This window comes from Euleptes europaea, chromosome 2, assembly GCF_029931775.1.
Source record: "Euleptes europaea isolate rEulEur1 chromosome 2, rEulEur1.hap1, whole genome shotgun sequence".
Lineage (NCBI taxonomy): Eukaryota > Metazoa > Chordata > Lepidosauria > Squamata > Sphaerodactylidae > Euleptes > Euleptes europaea.
Window position 1 is genome coordinate 72,655,796 of NC_079313.1, and position 21,218 is coordinate 72,677,013.

The window sequence follows — 21,218 nt, forward strand, 5'->3', positions numbered from 1 at the left end:
CCAGGACTAGTTATGCTGCATACCTATTCTCTCCAGTATCAGAGGAGCATGCCTATTATTTTGGGTGCAGTGGAACACAGGCAGGATGGTGCTGCTGCAGTCATTTTGTTTGTGACTTCCTAGAGGCACCTGGTTGGCCACTGTGTGAACAGACTGCTGGACTTGATGGGCCTTGGTCTGATCCAAGGCCCATTCTTATGTTCGTATGTTCTTATGACATCGGCACAGCCTCGCACTGGTGTCTTAGCAGCCATCTTCCGGGGGTGTTCCTGCACCGGTTCAGGGGAGGAGCTGCCTTAAGGCGGCCTCCTAAGCCCTTTCATGCTGGGACTGCCCCCTTTGCCCTTACTTGGAGATACGCCACGTTTTTAGGTGGTGTATCCCTGTGTAACCCTAGGAAGAGGTTCCACGGGATTTCCAGGTAAGGGCAAAGGTTTGGCTTCAGTAGGGGGCGATCCTTCTTTGGAGGCAGTGGGGCTACGCTGCCTACAGCCACCAGCACAGCCCCTTTCCCTTAGGAATGGGCTGTTAATATGTGTGTTAAGGCTGATATTTAATCAAACTGTCAGAGAAAGGTAGGAAGTAAGGCACCTTTCCATGGTGCCTGGATCCAGTTACAACTGAGGATCTCCTTCCTAAGAAAATGAATATTGAATTTAATTGTATTTATTTTTTATTTCTGTGAGCTGCTTATGGAAACCAATTTCAGATGAACATTCTGCATTTCAAATACAAACATTCAGCTCAACACTGTCACCAGTTTTCAAGAGGGAGAGGATAGATGTAAAACACAGTGTAATATCTCCTTTAACCCTGACCTGGATGGCCCAGGCTAGCCTGATCTCGTCAGATCTCAGAAGCTTAGCAGGGTCAGCCCTGGTTATTGTTTGGATGGGAGACCACCAAGGAATACCAGGGTTGCTGTGCAGAGGAAGGCACTGGCAAACCACCTCTGTTAGTCTCTTGCCATGAAAACCCCAAAAAGGGGTCACCATAAGTCGGCTGCGACGATGGCACTTTACACACACAATATCTCCTTTAGACAGTCAGGTATTGAAATGAAATTTGGTGAGCATATTCAGAACAACACTCTGCATCTATCTTCAGGAATAGCAGGGAAGTTGTATAACAGGCTATAATGAAAAATCCCTCTTGAAGAAGTGTCTAAGTGGAAAACAAATATAGGTGGTAGAGCTTCCTGAATAAGCATGACCCTCACTTTGAACTAGCTTTAGTTACTTCATTGGCATCATGTTGGCAAATCTAATTTCCTACATGACAACCTTACTGTCACTAGAAAGAAAGACAACTTTGAACCAAGAAATGGTATCACAGCAGCAGCCAATCAGATGAGAACACCAGTTAACAGGTTGAAAATGATAAGCTGTAGGTGGGCTTTTGGAAAACTACTGCAGATATTTTTCATGCTTCTGAAATTATTCACTGGAGATCATTTTTCTCAGTCCAATACAAAGTACAAGAAATAGCATTTGCGCACTTAGGAATATTATCCCTCTCACACTAGCAGATCTTAGGAGCATAGCCTTTTTTTAAGAGAAAGAAAACACTAACGTTTGAACAAACTTAATGCAGATGCAGAAAATTCAAAAAGCACCTCAAATAAGACTCGTGAAGGTATCTGTCATTCTAGGTGACCTCTTATATTGTTTATGCTAACATTACCCATGAGTACTTTTCTAAAATTCAAGTGTAAGAGAGCAATGAAAAAATATAAATAATTTATGTTTGATCATTGATGCTTTTGTGCATTTTGTATAATTCATAAACAAATCATTTAAATTATTGATATTTTTTCTTTTTTGTTTTCAGTTTTTCTTGTAAACTAGATTTTTATTTGCAAAATGTACATTTGATTCAGATGCCTTTCAGGCAATGTAAAGCTGTCATACATTTGACAATGATATTTTGTTTGAGATATTCATCATTTTGTGACGTTTGTGTTTTGTTTACAGCACTTCAGTAATTCACTTCTGGGACTAAAAGTTGCTTTTGAGGTTTAAACACACACCAGGATGCCAAAAATGCATCAGAGTCTTCTGTGTTTGAAAGCTTTTTGGTCATCAAATGATCAAAACCTGCCAGAATCAAACTTGAGCTCTGCCATTATAAATAAGGCGCTGACAATTCTTATTGTAAAAGGTCACCCCAAGGGTGAAGAAGGGGAACTGTATATGCAATGGTGGAGTTTCTTTGGATGCTCACTTATGGCAGGATACATATAGATATACGTGCATGTGCGAATGATAAAATTGAGAGCTCTCAGATTCTTTCGTTAAATATTTCATTTTATGTATAGTTCAATTAATTAGTGTTGATTTTGAAAACAACACCAACAAAGAAATACAATCCAATGTTGTCAAATATTCTCTGTTCTTAAGATAATAGGGTTGGATGCATGGTGACACTGCTGCACTTTAACTCTACATGGACATATTGAGAAATAGCCCGAAGATGCCATTGCTATTTCAGTGTACTGAGGTCAACTGAAAGATGGAACCTTAGGTCAAATCAGTTCATTCCTTTCACAAGTACAATCAGTTCTTTAGAAAGAATTATTTTTTGTCAAACCAATAGTACTGTTTTTTTTTTAGTTGCTGATGAATTCTAATGGCCTTTTCACGCTTTGAAAATAAATGTGTCCTTTTAACCTTTAGTTTTATACCACTGGGGACCTGCAAGGACTTAGAGAATGCATCTCATTTCTCCTTCCCCCACTAGTGCCCCTGTTCCTTTCCTGAAAACCCCTATAGCAACTATGGGTGGCACTGGAAGTAATACCATCATGCTAGGATGCTGCCAGCCCATTAAGTCCCCACCTCCCCCATGTACATGGGGTAGCAACCCTAGGTGCTGGTTGGTCAGGGCCCAGTTGAGCTATGCTGGCTGGGGCTAGGCCATGGCCACTTGTGCAGTGTTCACCAGGCTGGGCCAGGCCCAGTTGCATGGTGGGGGACTTGTAGAGGGCGCCTTATTTCCCCCTATATCCTCCTTCTTACACTTCCTTCCTGGCAGACCCCCATATCCTCACCTTTCCCTGCTTCATCCTTGGCTTCCCACCTACCCACCAAACTATTTATTATTTGCCCCCCCCCCATCTTCAGTTGTATTTATTATTTATTTACTTGATTTATACCCTACTTTTCTCCTCAGTGGGGGCCCAAAGGAATTTACATCATTGTCCTCTCCTCCATTTTATCCTTACAACAATCCTATGAGGTAGAATTGGGCTGAGAATGCACGACTGCTCCAAAGTCACCCAGTGAGCTTCCACAGCAGAGTGGGCATTCAAACCTGGGTTCTCCCAGATCCTAATCTGAACCTGCTGCAAATGTAGATCCTAGCCCAATCCATCAGCCTGGCTTCATGTGCAAAGTCCCAAATGGATAATTGCTGACGGTGACATTTAGTTGTCCAGAAGAAGAAGCTGGAAGCTGCCTCCTGGCTGTTCTCCCACCAAACAGCTGGGCAGGAGTAATATTCATTTTCTGACCATGGCTATATATGCATCCAGATTCAGACAGCTGTACATGCATATGTTTCCTTTATTGGATCAGATCTTTTTTCAAACATACAGAACACATGCACCAATATTATTGATTAAACCACAATTATGGAAACGTTTAGCTATGTTGTTGATCATATGTTTGCAACCAGTTTTCTGATATTGGGGTGTTAATACTGTATATCAACAGAGCATGCATTGTTTCATTGTTATCATCATCACAGGAAATTAAAATTTGAAATGAAATACTACATTTTGGTACTATTCTGCAATGTGAAAGAAGATTAGAAGAAGCCTAAGTTATAATGGGAAGGTTATGATTAACCTTGTAATGACAATAAAAGTCATTCAAACTACAATAAAACATCACCCAAGGTCTTCCCATCTAGCACTGCAAAGAATGTTTTTTTCCCCAGAAAGATGATCCCTGTAATGCTATCAATCATTTGCTTCTCTGACCATCTGTTTTTCCCACGATCAGCAGTATAGTGTTAATTTTTGTTCTTCTTTTATGTATTGAGTCTTCCTTTTTCCTTCCTTCAATATTAGATTTCTGTGTAATGTTCAGTTTCTCAAAACTCATGACACAAAGAGTTTCACAGCACATATTCAAAGGAACTGAAGAAACAGTTTTAGTATTCATGGTGGTTGTGGGAAATGCTGTCAGGTTGCAGCTGACTTTTGATGACCCTGTAGGCTGGGTTTTCAAGGTAAGAGATATTCAGAGGTGGTTTACCATTGCCTGCCTCTGTGTAGCAACCCTGGACTTCCTTGGTCTAAATTCGTATCTAAATGCTAACCAGGGCCGACCCTGCCTAGCTTCTGAGATTTGATGAAATCAGGCTAGCCTCTGTGTTCCAGGTCAGGGCCTTAGTATTCATAGAAGTTCTATATGTTTGAATGCCATGCAACTATTGTGTAGTTTGCATAGTATGGAAGATAGTATAGTCTAAGGTGAAATTAAAAATGAGCAGATCTAGAGTCAAAAGCCTATTTCTGACATTCAGCAAGCATAGAATGAGTGCACTTGGGGTGGGAACAGGGTCAAGGCCCCATTCTTCAACCTGAGCCATATATGTTCTTAGGAACATACAGGTAGTGGTTACATGCATAAAAGTGTGTGCACAGGTCTCCCTGGGCTCCTAGTCATGTACAGCAGTATCTGCCTAGGTTTTATTTGTATATTTTAATGATGCACATAGATCAGGGATACAGCTCATGGTCATTAACCCATTTCTTCCTCCTACTGCATTCATTGTACCTGCATTAAATTTCTGTAAAGCACTAGTCTTATAGCCTGGTAGTTCTCAAATTTTAACAACCCGAGGAGTGCCATTTTGATTAGAAATATGTGCATGGAATTCTAAGCACCACTCTCCTTCCAAGCTGGCTCATGCCGTGCACCAGACAGCCCCTTCTCAAAGTATATGCAGTACTCTGTATACGCCTTATAGAGGCCTCCATCCTCTCATGTCCTCAAAACAATATAGTGAGGCCTTTATCTGCTACATTTTGAAAACAAGTTTCAAAAAAAAGTTTTTATTGTGGCTACATGGCATGCAGGGTCAGAGTAGGCTATTCCATAGGACTACAACCCAAGTTCTAATCAGTCTCACCCTTTGATTGGAAGGGACTTTTGACTGGAGACAGCAACAGTATGGTTAATAGCTTCTAGATCAAGGGTCCCTAACATGGTGCCCAGGGACACCATGGCACCCACCAACACCTTTTCTGGCACCTGCCAAGTGCTTTTAGGAGGTAGGTAGGGGCAGGGTGGGCTTTTGCCTGAGGTGAAATGTCACATCATCACATTAGATAGCAAGGGTTGTCTGGGTGTTTGTTTTCATGCCAGGGTTCCCTCTGTCTTATTGCAGCTTTGACCCTCAGGAGGAGGATTATTTCTGTACTGAGTAGGGCTGATGTGGCTTAGTCCCCCCTCCCTCAGGCTTACTGCAGTTAGGGTGGCTATGGACTCTCCTATGGCTCATTTCTCTCCAGCATCATGCTCTTCATCCAGCCCCCTCTGCCTGTACTCTGCTTACTCTTTCTGTATTCTAGGGGCAGAATAGAGGCTCACCCTCACTAATCAAGGCAGAGTCACATCTGTTCTGGTGTGGCTGGACATACTTCCTGCTGTGACATCAACACAACCTGCCTGAAGCTTGTGACATCAACACAACCTGTGACATCAACACAACCTGCCTACAGTGACCTTGATGAAACTGTTCTTTTCTACACAATAGTTAATGGGGCAGAAGGTTCATCCTGTGGGTGATGAATCCTTAGACCCTACCCTGCGTACATTTTAGTGGCAGCATTAACATTCTTAAATTAGTGGCAGTTTCTTATCAAACTTTACAGTGCTTGTTCTCATTGTATAATAATAATTACCATTAAGAAGGGAAACTTGAATCAGTCTCAGCTGCTTCCTCTTGAGGATGTAAGATATCAGCAAATTTTGCAAGTAAAGTCTAAAGCAGCCAGCTGTTACCACCCACCTGCAGCCATAATGGTGATTGAAAAGAATGTGGCTGCCTGAAAATGGATTGCTTCTTTAATTATGTGAAAACAGAGAATTTTAACGCAGGACTATGCTTAAAATGCCATGTCAAAGACCTACTATATTTTAGGAAATTCAGCATTCAAGGGTGCTTTTTTTTTTTTTTTTTTGCATGTTTGGTTTTTTACCATGCTATTTTATATCAGCTATTTTATATTTACTGCCACAACATAATAACAATTTCCATTGCTAATTATCAAAATAATATACATAAGAATGTACGGGGGGGACCTGTCTGAATATGTATTGCATTATGCAGTCTGCACAAGAAGTTATAATGTGGTGGTGTGAATTCGGGTTGCCAGATCCCCCCTGGCCACCGGCAGGGGATGGGAGGTAGGGTTCGCAGATCCAGGTTGGGAAACTCCTGGAGATTTGGGGATGGAGCCTTGGGAGGACAGGGACCTCAGTGGTTATAAGGCCTTAGTCCACCTTCCAAAGCATCCATTTTCTCCAGGGGAACTGATCCCTGTAGTCCGGAGATGAGCTGTAATTCCAGGGGATCCCCAGGTTCCACCTAGAGGCTGGCATTCCTAGTGTGCATACAGCTATATTTTCTCCATCATGTTTGTTTTATTATTTAACACGTGTTTTGCCTCTTTTAAAAACCTTTTTAATGGGAAATCTGGTGACAAAAAAATCATAAAAATCTAAGCCATCCCATGGCCACTCTGACTGGTTTCTGTATGTATGCTGTGGTTTGACAACTTCAACATAAGGAACAGGTGCTTCTGATTAACAAATCAGACAGGGCTCAGTACAATTCCTTCCACGTTCATTTTCTTGCCCTGCAAGGTTTTAAATATTTGTTAACTGGTGGTGGAGAGCTAGATTCCATAAATATTTAAATACACAGTCATGTGTTCTGTGAAAAAAAATGGTTATTTAAAACTTTTAGTTGTGTTATACAGGTTGGGTATCCAATTCAATTCAATTCAATTACCTTTAATAGGGATAGTACAAAAGACAACTCATACAGATTCTCACGATCGAAAGTTGGGTATCCCTTATCTGGACATCCAATATCCAGACTGGTTCGAAAACTGGACCCGGCATGCAGGCAGATCTGTGTCGCCCAGCCTCTCCTGACTTCCAAGAGGCTGGGCCGCACGGATCTGACTCACATCCATGCCACCTGGCCTCTCCGAAATCTGATGAGATCAGTTGTAATTCTAGGAGACATTCAGGTCCTACCTGGAAGTTGCCAACCCTATGGGCATGTGTGGTGGTAGAAGAGCGAGATTGCAGCAAATTATATTTTGAGGCATAGAAACCTCTGTTCCTGTAGCCAAAAGAAATGAAAAGTCTCAATGGATGACTGATGAAACTCTTAAACTTGCTAAAGATAGACGAGAAGGAAAAGTAAAAGGCGACAGAAATAGAATCAAAATTCTAAATGCAGCGTTCCAGCAATTGGCATGTAGAGACAAGGAGTACTATTATAATAACCAGTGTAAAGAAATAGAAGAGAACAACAAAAAAGGAAGAACAATGTAATGTAATAAGTTTAATACGGTCCAAGTCCAGCTAATAAAAGATATACATAAATATACATATGCATACATAAAAAGGATAGCAAGTATATACACCCCAATAAATACTTGTAATCACTCACTCATAAAAACCCATTGAGAGCATGATTTTAAAATATAATACATAATTGGAATCAACATAAATATAAGTCTAAAATTGCTCAACCATTGAGTTCAAACCATGCACGCTTAGTCCTCATAGCTTGCCATCCAAATTTGGCCGCTTTAAAAGTTAGTTCCATGTCCTTATCTGAGAGCATGTTAGAGAGACAGATTGCTCTGGATCTCCCTGGGAAACCAGCTATTACAGAGGAAATGGCTTCTCGTATCTTACTATAAATTTTACAGTCAAACATGACATGTTCGAGGGTCTCTATACTCCCATCAAAACGGGCATAAATGTTCACCATAAGGTAACTTTTTGTATCTCCCTTTCAAAATAGCTGAAGGGAGAACGTTACATCGCATCAAGGTGAAGGCTCTCCTGTAGTCTGGATTATCCAAGTGGTTAAGATAAGACATTGGTAAGAGTGCTGCAGTAGGAAGAACAAGAGATCTGTTTAACAAGATCCAAGAAATCAAAAGGAAATTTAAAACAGGGTTAGGCATGCTGAAAGATCAACATGGATCAACATGGGCCCAATCAACCCGAGCCCAAAATTTACTGATTTTTCTTTTTTCCACAACCCTACAAATGATTACTTGGAGAAGCAGTACTACCAGAACAAGGTAAAATGTACATTTTGCTTCCAAGTACCATATGTACTGTAATGAAACCTTTCAGGACCTCAGGATAGGGCTGCCAGGCCTGGGGGGTTGGGGTGGGGACATGGTGTGTGTGTGTGTGGGGGTGCAGCTACAGTGAGCATGATGATGTCACTTCTGGGGGAAACCTAGAAGCAATGGAAGTAGCTTTAGCTCTATGATAAAACTATGGAGTTTCTGGTGACTGCTAGAGCTAGCATCTTCTCTTCTAGTTTTTCCCTGGAAGTGACTTCATCACACTTGCGATGCTGGTGAGTTTTCTATATTTTCTCTCTGCCAACACTTGGAGTGCTGGCAGGCAAAAGGTCCTAGGGTTAGGGATTTTCCGCCCCAACCAGGGGTTTGGTAAGCCTGGTTCAGAGACAGTTGTTTGGTAAGGCAAAGTGTCTTGGACCCACAGCAATGCTCATTGAATGAAAGTCCATTCCTTTTGCTGCAGCTTGTTGTGCTCCCTGAAATGTTTCCTTCAGAAGTCATTAGGTACTCCAGGATAGCATGGGCACAATTTAGGGATCGAGGGAGGCGGAATTGGCATGTCACTCCCTCTTGCACTACTGGAAATGTAACTTGTGCTAGTGGAAGAAGAGTTAGAATGCAGACCTCTATCGAGATACACTTTATCTCTATGGAGGCTTGGGGCTAACTTTCCCACCATTTAAAGCCTGGCTTCTCCATTGAGATACATTGCAAAGATCAAACTAAAGCATCTGAACACAGCCACTTCACCAATGCATTTCAATGGAGGATGATGGGGGCGACCCCTTCCAGACCCCTTCCAGGTCTCTTCTAGCTACCCTGATAATCTGGCACCTCTACCTGCAAAAATGCCCCCCCCCCAGGAGCCATGGAAAGCCGTGAAATGGGTTTAATGAGTTTAAACGGCCGGATTTTTCAGGAATCCCGAATTTAAAGCTGAATTCCTACCTTTACCGGTATAGGAAATTCGGCATTCAGGTTTTCCTGTGGGGGGGGGGGGAGGCCGATAAACCCGAACCCGGATTTTCCCGAATTTTTTCCCCCAACAGCCCTAAAGAGATGGATTGACTCAATAAATGAAGCCACAGCCCTCAATTTGCAAGATCTGAGCAAGGCTGTCAAAGATAGGACATTTTGGAGGACTTTGATTCATAGGGTTGCCATGAGTTGGAAGCAACTTGACAGCACTTAACACACACAGAGAAAAGGATGTTCCCCCTCCTCCACACTTTACATGTATAGTAATGGAATGTTAATCTGTTTCAGTAGCAGGGTTGTCAGGTCCCCCACAGCCTCCGGTGGGGGATGAGGGGCAGTAGTTATACATGTGGAACAGAAGTTGCATTCTCCTGTCCTTAGAATCATAGTGTTGGAATGGGCCATACAGCATCCCTTAATTAGATTTAATTACATTTTAGACACTGTTCAGAAAGTGGGTGGTTGTTATTATTGTGGGACAGCCAATATTCCCTTGTAAATGCTACTGTGCTACTGCAGGCATTAATCTTCATATTATACAACCAAAGACATAATCATTTTAGAAAATATGTCAGCAAAATCGATCCCAACGATCCCAGTACTTCTCATCCAGCACCACTGCATAATCAATTTGCCTCTGTTTTTGTGCTAGGTAAAGGTATCAGGGTAAACTGAAATAGATTTCTTACTAAATGTACTTACTAAAGATTTATTGTGACATAAAGTTTTTGTGAACTAGAGCCTGCTTCATCAGATGTAAAAAGTGTATCCTATATTGGTACACTCATATATGTATAAATAGAAAAATAGAAAAATCAGACACATGGTTTGGATCAGTAGGGTTGCCAACCTCCAGGTACTAGCTGGAGATCTCCTGCCATTACAACTGATCTCCAGCCAACAGAGATCAGTTCACTTGGAGAATAGGCCGCTTTGACAATTGGACTATATGGTAGGGCTGTTGAAAAAAAAAATTCAGTAAAGTTTGGCTTCGGCAAAATTAGGCCCTTTTAAATTCGGGACGTGCCAAAGTCCGAACTCCCCCGCTTCGGATCTGCAAAATTCGGCGCGAGATCCGGAGTTCGGGGGAAAATTCACCCCCCGCGGGCCTTCACGGGGCTTCCATGAAGGCGTGCGGGGGGCTCTTTAAACAGATCTGCACCTCCCAGGAAACTGGACAGGGCGGTCTAAAGGCGGGAAAAGGCAGGTTCGGGAAATGCCGAACCTGCTGAATTTATTTGGCATTCGCCTGAACTCGCCGAATTCAGCGCGTTCTTTTCCCGCTTTTTTTTAGTTGGGTTCCATCCGAACCGGAAACCGCTGAATCGGGGGAAATTTGGCGGTTTTTCAGTTCAGGACGAACCGAATCGACAGCCCAACTATATGGCATTGAAGTCCCCTCCCAGTCCCCACCCTCCTCAGGCTCCGCCCCAAAAACCTCCCGCCGGTGACGAAGAGGGACCTGGCAACCCTATGGATCAGGGTTATATGTGGGGCAGGTGGAATCTTTGTCTGGGGGCACAAGGTGGCTCTCTGCAGCTGTGGCCCCAGTTCCAGATTTGTAAAGTAGCAGTAAGCAGTAGCTTAACTTCTCATATTTTTGTGTCTGTGAGAAAGGTAAGGGTATTGAATCACATTGCATGTATGTGGGTTTTGTAAAGTACATTAAATACTTTTTCCTGAAAGCTTTGAACTTGAGAAGTCCTATACACTAGAGACTTTTGTCTCACTCATAAAAGTAAACAAAATGAAATAGACCCCAGATCCCAAAAGAAAGATGCCAGAAAAAAATTATGGGTTAAAACATGGATTTAGTAAAAATTTAACAGCTGAACTACAACTAATTAACTCATTCCTAGCCCTTTATTGTGGGTTCCCTAAATGGCTACCCAGTATATTTTTCAGCATTTGAACAGTCCATACTAGCTCCCAGCTTGGAGGAATAATTTAGCTTGCATACAAAAATGTGCCAAGAAATGCTGTCACACCATTCCTCAATGCCAGTCACCATGTAGATTCAGGCCCTGATGCACAATGCTGAGAGTTCATATTTGCCGGGACTCAGTCAACCCTCTTTGTCTAGTCTGGTTCTTCACCTCATTCATTAGGGTTGCCAACCTCCAGGTAAGGCAGGGAAATCTCCCAAAATTAAAACTGATCTTCAGACGACAAAGATCAGTTTCCCTAGAGAAAATGACTGCTTTAGAGAATGAACTCTATGGCATTATACTTTTCTGAGGTCCCTCACATACCCACACACTGGCCTCCCCAGGCTGCACCCCCAAATCCCCAGGAATTTCCCAAGCAGGAGCTGGCAGCTTTAACCACCAAACATGCACCATTCCTGTCAGATAATACCTAATCAGCCTCCCCCAGGACCAGGCCTGTTTAAACTACTTCTCCCCAGCACTCGAAGTGTAAAGCAGGAGAAGGGTTGCCAGCTCCGGACTGGGTAGTACCTAGAGTTATGGGGGCGGGGCCTGAGAAGGGTAGGGTTTGGGGAGGGACTTCAATGGGGTATAATGCCATAGAGTCCACCTTCCAAAGCAGCCATTTTCTCCAAATGAACTGATCTGTCTCCTGGAGATCAGTTGTAATAGAAGGATATCTTCAGCTACCGGCTGGAGGTTGGCAACCTTAAGCAGGTGCCCCATATGAACTGCTAATCCTATGTTGCTAGACAAAAGGGACAGAATTTCCACTTTGTGAATTATTTATAAGAATATGAATGGCGTTTCAGAGGGTAGCTGTGTTGGTCTATAGTAGAACAGCTAGATTTGAGTCCAGTAGCACCTTAGAGACCCTTTAGATTTTCGGGGTATGAGATTTCAATAGTCAAAGCTCCCTTCATGAGATATGAGTTGGAATGGAGACCTCTGAGTCCTTATTAGGGTTGCCAAATGCCAGGTAGTAGCTGGAGATCTCCTGCTATTACAACTGATCTCCAGCCGATAGAGATCAGTTCACCTAGAGAAAATGGCCACTTTGGCAATTGGACTCTATTGCATTGAAGTCCCTCCCCTCCCCAAACCCCGCCCTCCTCAGGCTCCGTGCCAAAAACCTCCCGCCGGTGGCGAAGAGGGACCTGACACCCTAGTCCTTATATCCCAGTCAGAAGGTGGGGTGGGTGTTTCAAAGAATACACTCAAGCATGCATAGGTACAATGCAAATTGTAATCAGCTTGATCTGAGCAGAAGGGAAATGCTTGCGGGCAGAAAATTAGCATCTGTAGTGATATAAGAATCCTGTGTCCCTATTCAGCCTTGCGGAGTACATTTTTCTGAACTTGTGAATAAACTCAAGTTCAGCACTCTTTCATTGTAATCTCCCCTTGAAGCTTCTTTATTTGAGGACTGGCACTTTTAAGACAGCGATTAAATGACCTGGAGGATTAAAATGTTCTCTCATTGAGTTGAATTTGTTATTGTTAAACAGGAATTGAGTCGTATATTTTAAAAGTATAACTAACCAGTACCTGAAGAAATGGGCTTTGCTGGAGCAGCAATCATAAGACATATAGAAATCAGAGAATACAATCCTACACACACTTATGGAAGAGTAAATCCTATTGAAGAGTAACTTCTTTCTGAGTAAATATGCCTAACACTAATGACTAATGCCCTTAGTTGCCATCTCTCATATTTGCTGATTTATTTTCTTCAGAAAATGTATGCTGCTTTTAGCCCAAAGATAGAATTTCAATGTGACAAACACAGCAAAATAAAACCCATTAAAACGCAATTCATATTTAATAATATACAACAGCAGCTAAAATGATCTACAGTATTTACAGAGACAGAGTTGGTAACAACAGAAGCGATCACATTTCATGTGAGTGTGTGTGTGTAAAGTGCTGTCAAGTCACAGCTGACTTATGATGACTCCAGCAAGGCACTTTTAAGGCAAGTGGGAAGCAGAGTTGCCAATTGCCTTCCTCTGCAGAGTCTTCCTTGGTGGTCAACCTTCCAAGTACTGACCCTGTTTAGCTTCCAAGATCTGACAAGATCGGGCTATACCATGCTGCCTTCCCTCTCACCACATTTCACAGGATTGTCAATAAGATTGTCCTTGACAGTTTTCTACATCTTGATAAACTGGCAGGGGTGATCTTCTATGACATATTTCTACAATAAATTCATGGTTTAATTGAAAAGACCTAATCTATTGTAACCCCACACTAGTTCATAGTACATGGCCTCATCCAGCTGTCCATAGACTACAGTGAGGTAATGACGCAGTTCTCCAAGGACATATTGGACCAGGATCAAACCAAGCCACTATAGCTGGCAACAGTGACAGGGATATAAGTGCCTGTTGCCTTCTCCTGTGTCACCAACAGCCAAATCCAAGCCCTTGATTTGCCCATTGCCACTAGCCAGGGCCAACCAAGTGGACCCTATGGTGTTGCTCAAGTTCAGCATGGCTTTTTCTGGCTAACAGTGGTCCTCCAGGGTATCAAGGTAGGATTGCAAACTATTCAAAGGGGGAAAAATGCCCTGTCCCTTTAATATAAGCTTACTAGTATGTTATTTACCAGGTTATGTTATTTCCCTCATACCATAAAAAGCTTTAGCTATCCATTTCCACACAAATCAAATCAAATCACACCTTTATTTGGCATTTAAAAAGTACATAATGAGGTTAAAAAGAGATTTATATACTTTTGACAAAGATCTTCCTTACAACATTAAAAGTTAAAACTTTAATATAAATCCCAGGTAGCTAGCAACCCCTCCAGTAACCTGGGGATAAATATCACTTAAAAAATCGAACTAACTCATCAGTCCCACCAGGGCAATCTGTCAGTAGGGGTTCGATGACCTGTTCCTGTAAAAGTGAGCCACGCTTGCAATGTAGTAGTACATGGGCCACGGTTTCAACCTGTCCAGAGGCACAAGAACACAGCCTTTTCTCATTGGGGACTCTGGCCCCATTTCCACACATTAAGCCTACACCGGGCATTTTGTCCAGGCCTATTGGCAACCCTAGTAGGAACCCACTTGAAACTTTCCAAGTAAGTCAAAGGGCCAACCTACCTCTGTTTCACTCACTTCAGTTCATGGGTATTAGGATTACTATTTTATTCACTTCATTTATACCCCACTCCCCCCTCCAGTTGGAACACAAAGTAGCTTACATCATTTGCCTCTACTCCATTTTATCCTCACAATGACTTTGTTAGGCATTTTAGTGTGTGTGGACTGGCCCAAGAGTGGGAATTCAAACCTTGGTTATTCATTATTATTTTATTTAGAGAGCCAGGGTTGCATAATGGTTAGAACAGCAGATTTCCAAGCTTATTGAGCCTGTGGGCATGTATGGAATTTTGGAGAAAGGTTAGTGGGTAGGGTTGCCAACAGGCCTGGAGAAAAATGTCCTGTCCCTTTAACAGAGGCTTAATGAGTGGAAATAGGCAGATAAATCTTTTCTTGGCAAATACCATTAAACCTCTGTTGAAAAGACAGGACATGTTTTCTTCTTCAGGGAGAAGGCAACATTAGTGGGCCACAACACAAAATGGCTGTTGGGATTCCATTCTTGACATCCAGTCCTGGTGTCCACTCTAACCTTCCTTCATTTCAGCAATCCCAGACAAAATAAACCTTTTTGTTGTTTACTAGAGCTGGAGGAAACTTTTATGAGTGAGAGGAATTCTGCATCTATTGGGTGAGGGTTTCAAATTTCAGGTTGAGGATATGGCTGGAGGATAGGGTTGGCAATCTCCAGGTGGTGGCTGGAGATTTCCTGGGATTACAACTGATCTCCAGGACACTTTGGAAGGTGGACTCTATGGCATTAAGCCCCATTGAAATCCTTCCCAAACCCCACCTTCCTCAGGCCCCATCCCCTAAATTTCCAGGTACTTCCCATCCAGGAGCTGGCAACCCTATTGGAGGAGGTGAGTGGAATCCCCTCTAAGTGGCTTGATTCCCTCTTCAGATCCACTCCAAGATGTACAGCTAGCCTGCCTCTGTTGGCCTAGCTAGGAGATTTTAGTTTCACCTGAGCACATGAAGCTTGCTGAGTCAGATTAAGCTCAGTATTATCTACTCTGTCTGCCATGGGCTGCTGAGGATCTCAGGTAGAGATTTATTCACATCACCTTTAAGTGATCCTTTTATCTGGAGACTGAACCCAGAACCTTTCGTATGCAAAAAGATGCTCTATAATTGAATCAGCCTTGGAGCTGGTTTGCTTTACCAACCAAAACACAGGTGGGCTCCTCAGGCAGTGAGCAGACACAGGCAGCTTCCATATTCTGATTACAACTTAATATAAGAACGTAAGAAAGGCCATGCTGGATCAGACCAAGGTCTATCAAGTCCAGTAGTCTGTTCACACAGTGACCAGCCAGGTGTCTCTAGGATGCCCACAAACAAGACAACTGCAGCAGCATTTATCTTTGCCTGTGTTCCAAAGCACCTAATATAATAGGCATGCTCCTCTGAACCTGGAGAGAATAGGTACGCATCATGACTAGTATCCATTTTTACTAGCAGCCATGAATAGCCCTCTCTTCCATGAACATGTCCACTCCCCTCTTGAAGCCTGCCAAGTTGGCAGCCATCACCACATCCTGGGGCAGGGACTTCCACAATTTAACTATGCATGAAGAAATCCTATGTGAAGAAATACTTCCTTTTATCTGTTTTGAATTTGTCACCCTCCACCTTCAGCAGATGATGCCATGTTCTAGTATTATGAGAGAGGGAGAAAAGTTTTTCCCTGTCCACTTTCTCCATACCATGCATAATTTTATAGACCTCTATCATGTCTCCCTTTAACTGCCTTCTTTCCAAGATAAACAGTGCTAAGCATTTTAACCGCTCCTCACCGAGTAGTTGCTCTAGTCTCCGATCATTTTGGTTGCTCTTTTCTGCACCTTCTCAAGCTCTGCAATATCCTTTTTAAGGTGTGGTGACTAGAACTGTACACAGCATTCCAAGCATGGTCTCACAATAGATTTGTACAAGGGCAGAATGATAGCAGCAGTGTTATTCTCTATTCCTTGTCTAATTATGGCCAACATGGAATTTGCCTTTTTCACAGCAGTCGCACACTGGGTTGACATCTTCATCAAGCTATCCACTACCACCCTAAGATACCTTTTTTGGTCTATCGCTGCCAGCACAGATCCCATCAGTGTATATGTGAAGTTGGATTTGTTGTCTCAATATGCATCACTTAACACTTGCTCACATTGAATCTCATTTGCCATTTTAATGTCCATTCTTCCAGTTTGAAGATATCCTTTTGGAGCTCTTCACAGTCCGATTTTGTTTTAACCACCCTAAATAATTTGGTGTCATCTGCAAACTTGGCCACCGCACTGGTCACCCCCAACTCCAGGTCATTGATGAACAGGTTGAAAAGCGCCAGTCCCAACACAGATCCCTGAGGGACCCCACTGCTCACATCCCTCCAATGTGAGAACTGACCATTGATTCCTACTCTCTTCTTCCTATTTTTCAGCCAGACTTGTCCTCTTATCCCATGACTTTGAAGTTTGCTTAGCAAAAACTTGCTGCATTAGGGGACCCCCTGCAGAGTTATGGCCCTACCAACTCCCCCACACACAAGTCCTGTCTTAAAGGTACAACTACAGGAAGGAACATATAATGTTTACCAGCTGTTATTGGAGAATAAGCAATTGCTTACATTCTTATCAGTAATAAGGAGTTTCCCATTAATGGCTGCTTGCTCAGAATCTTTAACCAGTTGTTAAATCCATTTCATATATTTGATACCTGTGTTATCATCTTAGTTTTTAATTGGAATATCTCACTGTTTTTGTCAGTCTATGGGGCCTCATTAGGTGAAAAAGGCTGCCCCCCCCCACACCAGTTGTTTTGCTTTTGTGGTAGCCTCAGAACATGCTCTCATGAGCTTTCTTTTGTATCTTGTTTCTGATGAGGAATGCACAAGAGGCTTAGAAATAATAAATGTTCTGTTTTTGCAATTATGCTTACACTCCTCTTTTCCTTTCTTGTCCCTTTACTTTTCCAATATTTTTTCTCCTGCTAGGGAATTGTTACCAACAGAATATAGCTAGCAATAGTACCTACATAGTGTAATGGCTATTGTCAAATTGGGACTGGAGAGATTTAGGTACAACCCGCCCCCCCCCAACACACACACACACACACATGCTTCCATGATGTCAGTTAAGGGCTTTGTCTTAGCCTAATTTACCACACAAGGATGTTGGGAGGATAAAATGGTAGAGGAGGAGGAGGATTGCTATCTCCAGCTTGGGAAAGTCTTGGAGATTTGGGGGCAGTGGCTGGAAAGGGTGGAGTTTGGGGAGGGAGCTCAGTGGAGGTGTAGTACAATAGATTCCATCCTCCAGAACTGCTGTTTCCTCCAGAGGAACTGATTTCTGTAGTCTGGGGATGAGGTATACTTTTGAAAGAAATCCAGGCCCACCTGGAGATTGGTAACCTTAAGAAGGACAGACCTATAAATGCCACCTTAAATTCCTTGGAATAGCATCAGGATAAAATGAGATAGGTAGTAATTTTGACATACAGGCTAAGGCAGAAGCTTATATTTAACTGTGGTGAAAGTACCAGCTCAATCCTGACAGGGGGCGAAAGGAGTTTGGAGCCGGCATGACCCCAGTGCCAGCGTTAGTGCCACTTATGCTGACTAAAGTGGCAGCAATGCTGGCACAGGGGCATTTACGTTGGTTTTGGGGAGTTGTACAGCATTTTCCCGGCACAGAGGCTGGTGCCACCTTCAAAGGGGTGAAAGCCCTTTTGGCCCGGGAATGTCCCTTTTTGCAGGCGTCGAGTTATGACTGCAAAAAGGCAGGCAAAGCCCTGTGGAACTCTTTGGAGAGTTTTCCTGAAAAAGGCATCTTTGGCTTTGGTGCACTTGGCAGCAAGCCACTCAGAAGGAGGCACGGCTGTGCCATCCCCGGGCCCAGGGTAAGTACTCCCCTTGTTAGGATTGTGCTCTATTTTTTTCAGTCATATCTAGGTTCCTGTACTGACCCTATTGGAACCCTAAGACTTAGTATAGTTATTTGGAGGATGCTTTCAAACGTTGAATAAAAGATATATCCCCAAAGATATATTCCCAAATAAAAGACATATCGTCGAAGGCTTTCACGGTCAGAGTTCATTGGTTCTTCTGGGTTATCCGGGCTGTGTAAAATTCCAAGACCACGGTTACACAGCTCGGATAACCTACAAGAACCAAAAGACATATCCTTGATTTGGTAAATTAGGTGCATCTGTGCAAGCCTTTATATACCCCTACTGGGGTTTTTAGAATGACTGCCTTACCATTAATGTTTGAAAAAAATGTCTGATTTTGTTATCTGGTGTAATGTTGGAAGCCTGTGTGTATTATTGAGTATATTATTGTTTAATTTATGTTTGAATGATTTAACAGTGAATTTTCAAGAGGTTTGTCACCCACCAAAGTTAGCAAACCATAGTATTCCAATCTTGCTTTATGCTGACGATGCAATTCTTTTGCCCCGTACAAAAGTTGGATTGCAAAGATCATTACAATTTTTTTCTGAGTATTGTTCTAGGGAAGTTTTTCCAAACCCCCCCCCCCCATAAATCAAAGATTATAATCTTCTCTAAGAAACTGCCCTCTTTTTGTTGGGTACTAGATGGCATTGATCAAGTTAAGGAATTTGCTTATCTTGGTATTCTCTTTTATAGCGTGAGCTGGAACTCCCATCAAAAGGCAGTGTCTAATAAAATCAAACCTGGTATTGGGGCAATTGTAAATTATTTTTATACCAGAGGTGGAAAATAAATCCCTGGAGCTATTCAAGTTTTTAATCAAAAATCATTCCAGCTATTCTTTTTGGTGCTTCTATTTGCATAAATGCTGTTAATGTATCTATTGATCATCCTCTGCTCCAGTTTTTAGGGAGCCTGTTAAATGCCCCTCTGTGCATCGATGGTGTTGTTCTTCATTCTGAGTTTGACTAAATGTCTCTTGAAGCTAGGGCATGTTTGTCTGCCTTCAAACTACAATTTAGGCTGTTTTTGGCACTGAGGGATACAGGCTGAATATCCCTTATCCTGACATCCGATATCCAGACTGACCCCAAAACCAGATGTTTTGAGCCGACAGTCATTACTCACAGGCTCTCAGCAGCACACCAATTTGCTTTCTGGTGGTTCGATGTTCACAAAATTATTATAAGTATTGTTTACAATTACATTCAGGCTATGTGTATAAAGTGTATATAAAACATATATAAAACTTAAATAAATTTCATATTTAGACTTGGGTCCCATTCCCTAGATATCTCATTATATATATGCAAATATTCCAAAATATGGAAAGATCTGAAATATGGACCACTTCTGGTCTCAAGTAGTCCAGATAAGGGATACTCAGCCTGTACCTAGGTTTCGTGAAACATGACTTGTATAGATCCTCATAGCAAAAATGTTTTGACAAGAAGTTGTCATTGATAGGCATATCATTATGACTAGAGATCTTGGGAAATCAGAGGGTTTTTTCTGAAATAAAAAGCAAATTAAAGAGACTGATTATGTTAGCATGTTGATTTGTGCTCATTGTGTTTGCTCATCTCAGTTCTTTGGAATTCTTCCCCCACATTGCTTGCTTGCTTGTACCTATTTCTTGACATTTCCTCATTTTTAAGATCTTTTTTTCTTGCTAGATTAAATGCTAACCCTTCTATGGTTAATGTAAGGTAGATACATGACCTTACCATATTCAGAAAGAACCTGCTCCTGATCTTCTGGTTCTATTGATTCTCTAGCATGCATTCTGCTGGAATGTTGTTTATATGAGGATCTAAGATCAAGTTATATTATTCCTCTTTTAACAGATTAAACTAGTATCTCTGTGTCTGAGATAATACCTTATTTATTTAAGTGACAGTGATCCTAAGGTTACACTGGCAGTGGCAAAATTTATCTCAGTCCTTATATCCCTTAAACAATAGATTTAGAACTGTGCTGTTCAAAATTTATGAATCAAGGAGCTTCTAAGGGGGAAAGGAAAGAAAGCCTGTGTGCAATGTGCTTCGCAGTACAACTGAGATCTTCCCTTATGCCTTTCAGAGGGTCATTTTCAACATCGTCAATTTCAGTAAAACAAAAAGCCTCTATCGGGACGGAATGGCTCCAATGGTAAAATCCACAAGCAGACCTAAATGGTAAGTTAACACTCCTATTAATGTTGTGTTTGAGGAGGACGCTTTCCAATGAGTTTTGGAACTGTTATTCTCTGGTTCATTGAAACTTTGATTTTCTTATCTCTGCTTATATTTGCTTCAGCTATTCTATTATTTCTTTCCCATAGCAGGAGATACTCATTTTATATTATGGTTTAATATTATGAGGGGCTGCATGATGCTCACAGGGTAGGGCAAGAGGATCCTAGTGCACATTTAGTGCCCTTAAACCAGCACTGACCTGGTAGAGAAGTAACCAGTCTTTGGTAATTGATTGCTCATGCCCTTTACTTTCTGTCATATAGAGGAGGGTGCCGAGTAATTTTTTGTTGCTCATTTGGCTTGCACAGACCAAAGGCAAGCCCTCATATATGGTGATTCCTTAGATCTATTAAAGTACATAAGCACAATATTATAAAATCTGAAAACAGTGAATAAGCTGGGAAGACAAACCATCCTTAAAAGAAGATGCTAATTATATAACTCCAACTTTTGGAGGAATACTTATTATTTACAATGTTACAAGCCATAGACTGGTAATACTGATAACCATGTGGTTAAATCAGGAGACCTAGGCACTTGATCGACCACAGCCTTTACATGAGAATGCATGTCTGAATGAATATTCTGATTTTATTGCTATTACTTAATTATATGATGGGGTGAATTCCAGAGAAACAGCTTTGTGAAAGACTGTGATAACC

The 21,218-nt window shown here is 42.0% G+C and overlaps 1 protein-coding gene across 2 annotated transcripts in view; it reads left to right on the forward strand.

Moving 5' to 3' along the window:
- The window catches only part of BEND5 (BEN domain containing 5), a 1,050,378-nt gene that overhangs the window by 214,537 nt on the left and 814,623 nt on the right, over positions 1-21,218 (forward strand). For both annotated transcript variants that reach the window (XM_056844383.1, XM_056844382.1), the window contains exon 4: positions 20,402-20,496. In XM_056844383.1, coding sequence (XP_056700361.1) covers positions 20,402-20,496 — 95 coding nt within the window. The remainder of the gene's footprint in view (positions 1-20,401; positions 20,497-21,218) is intronic.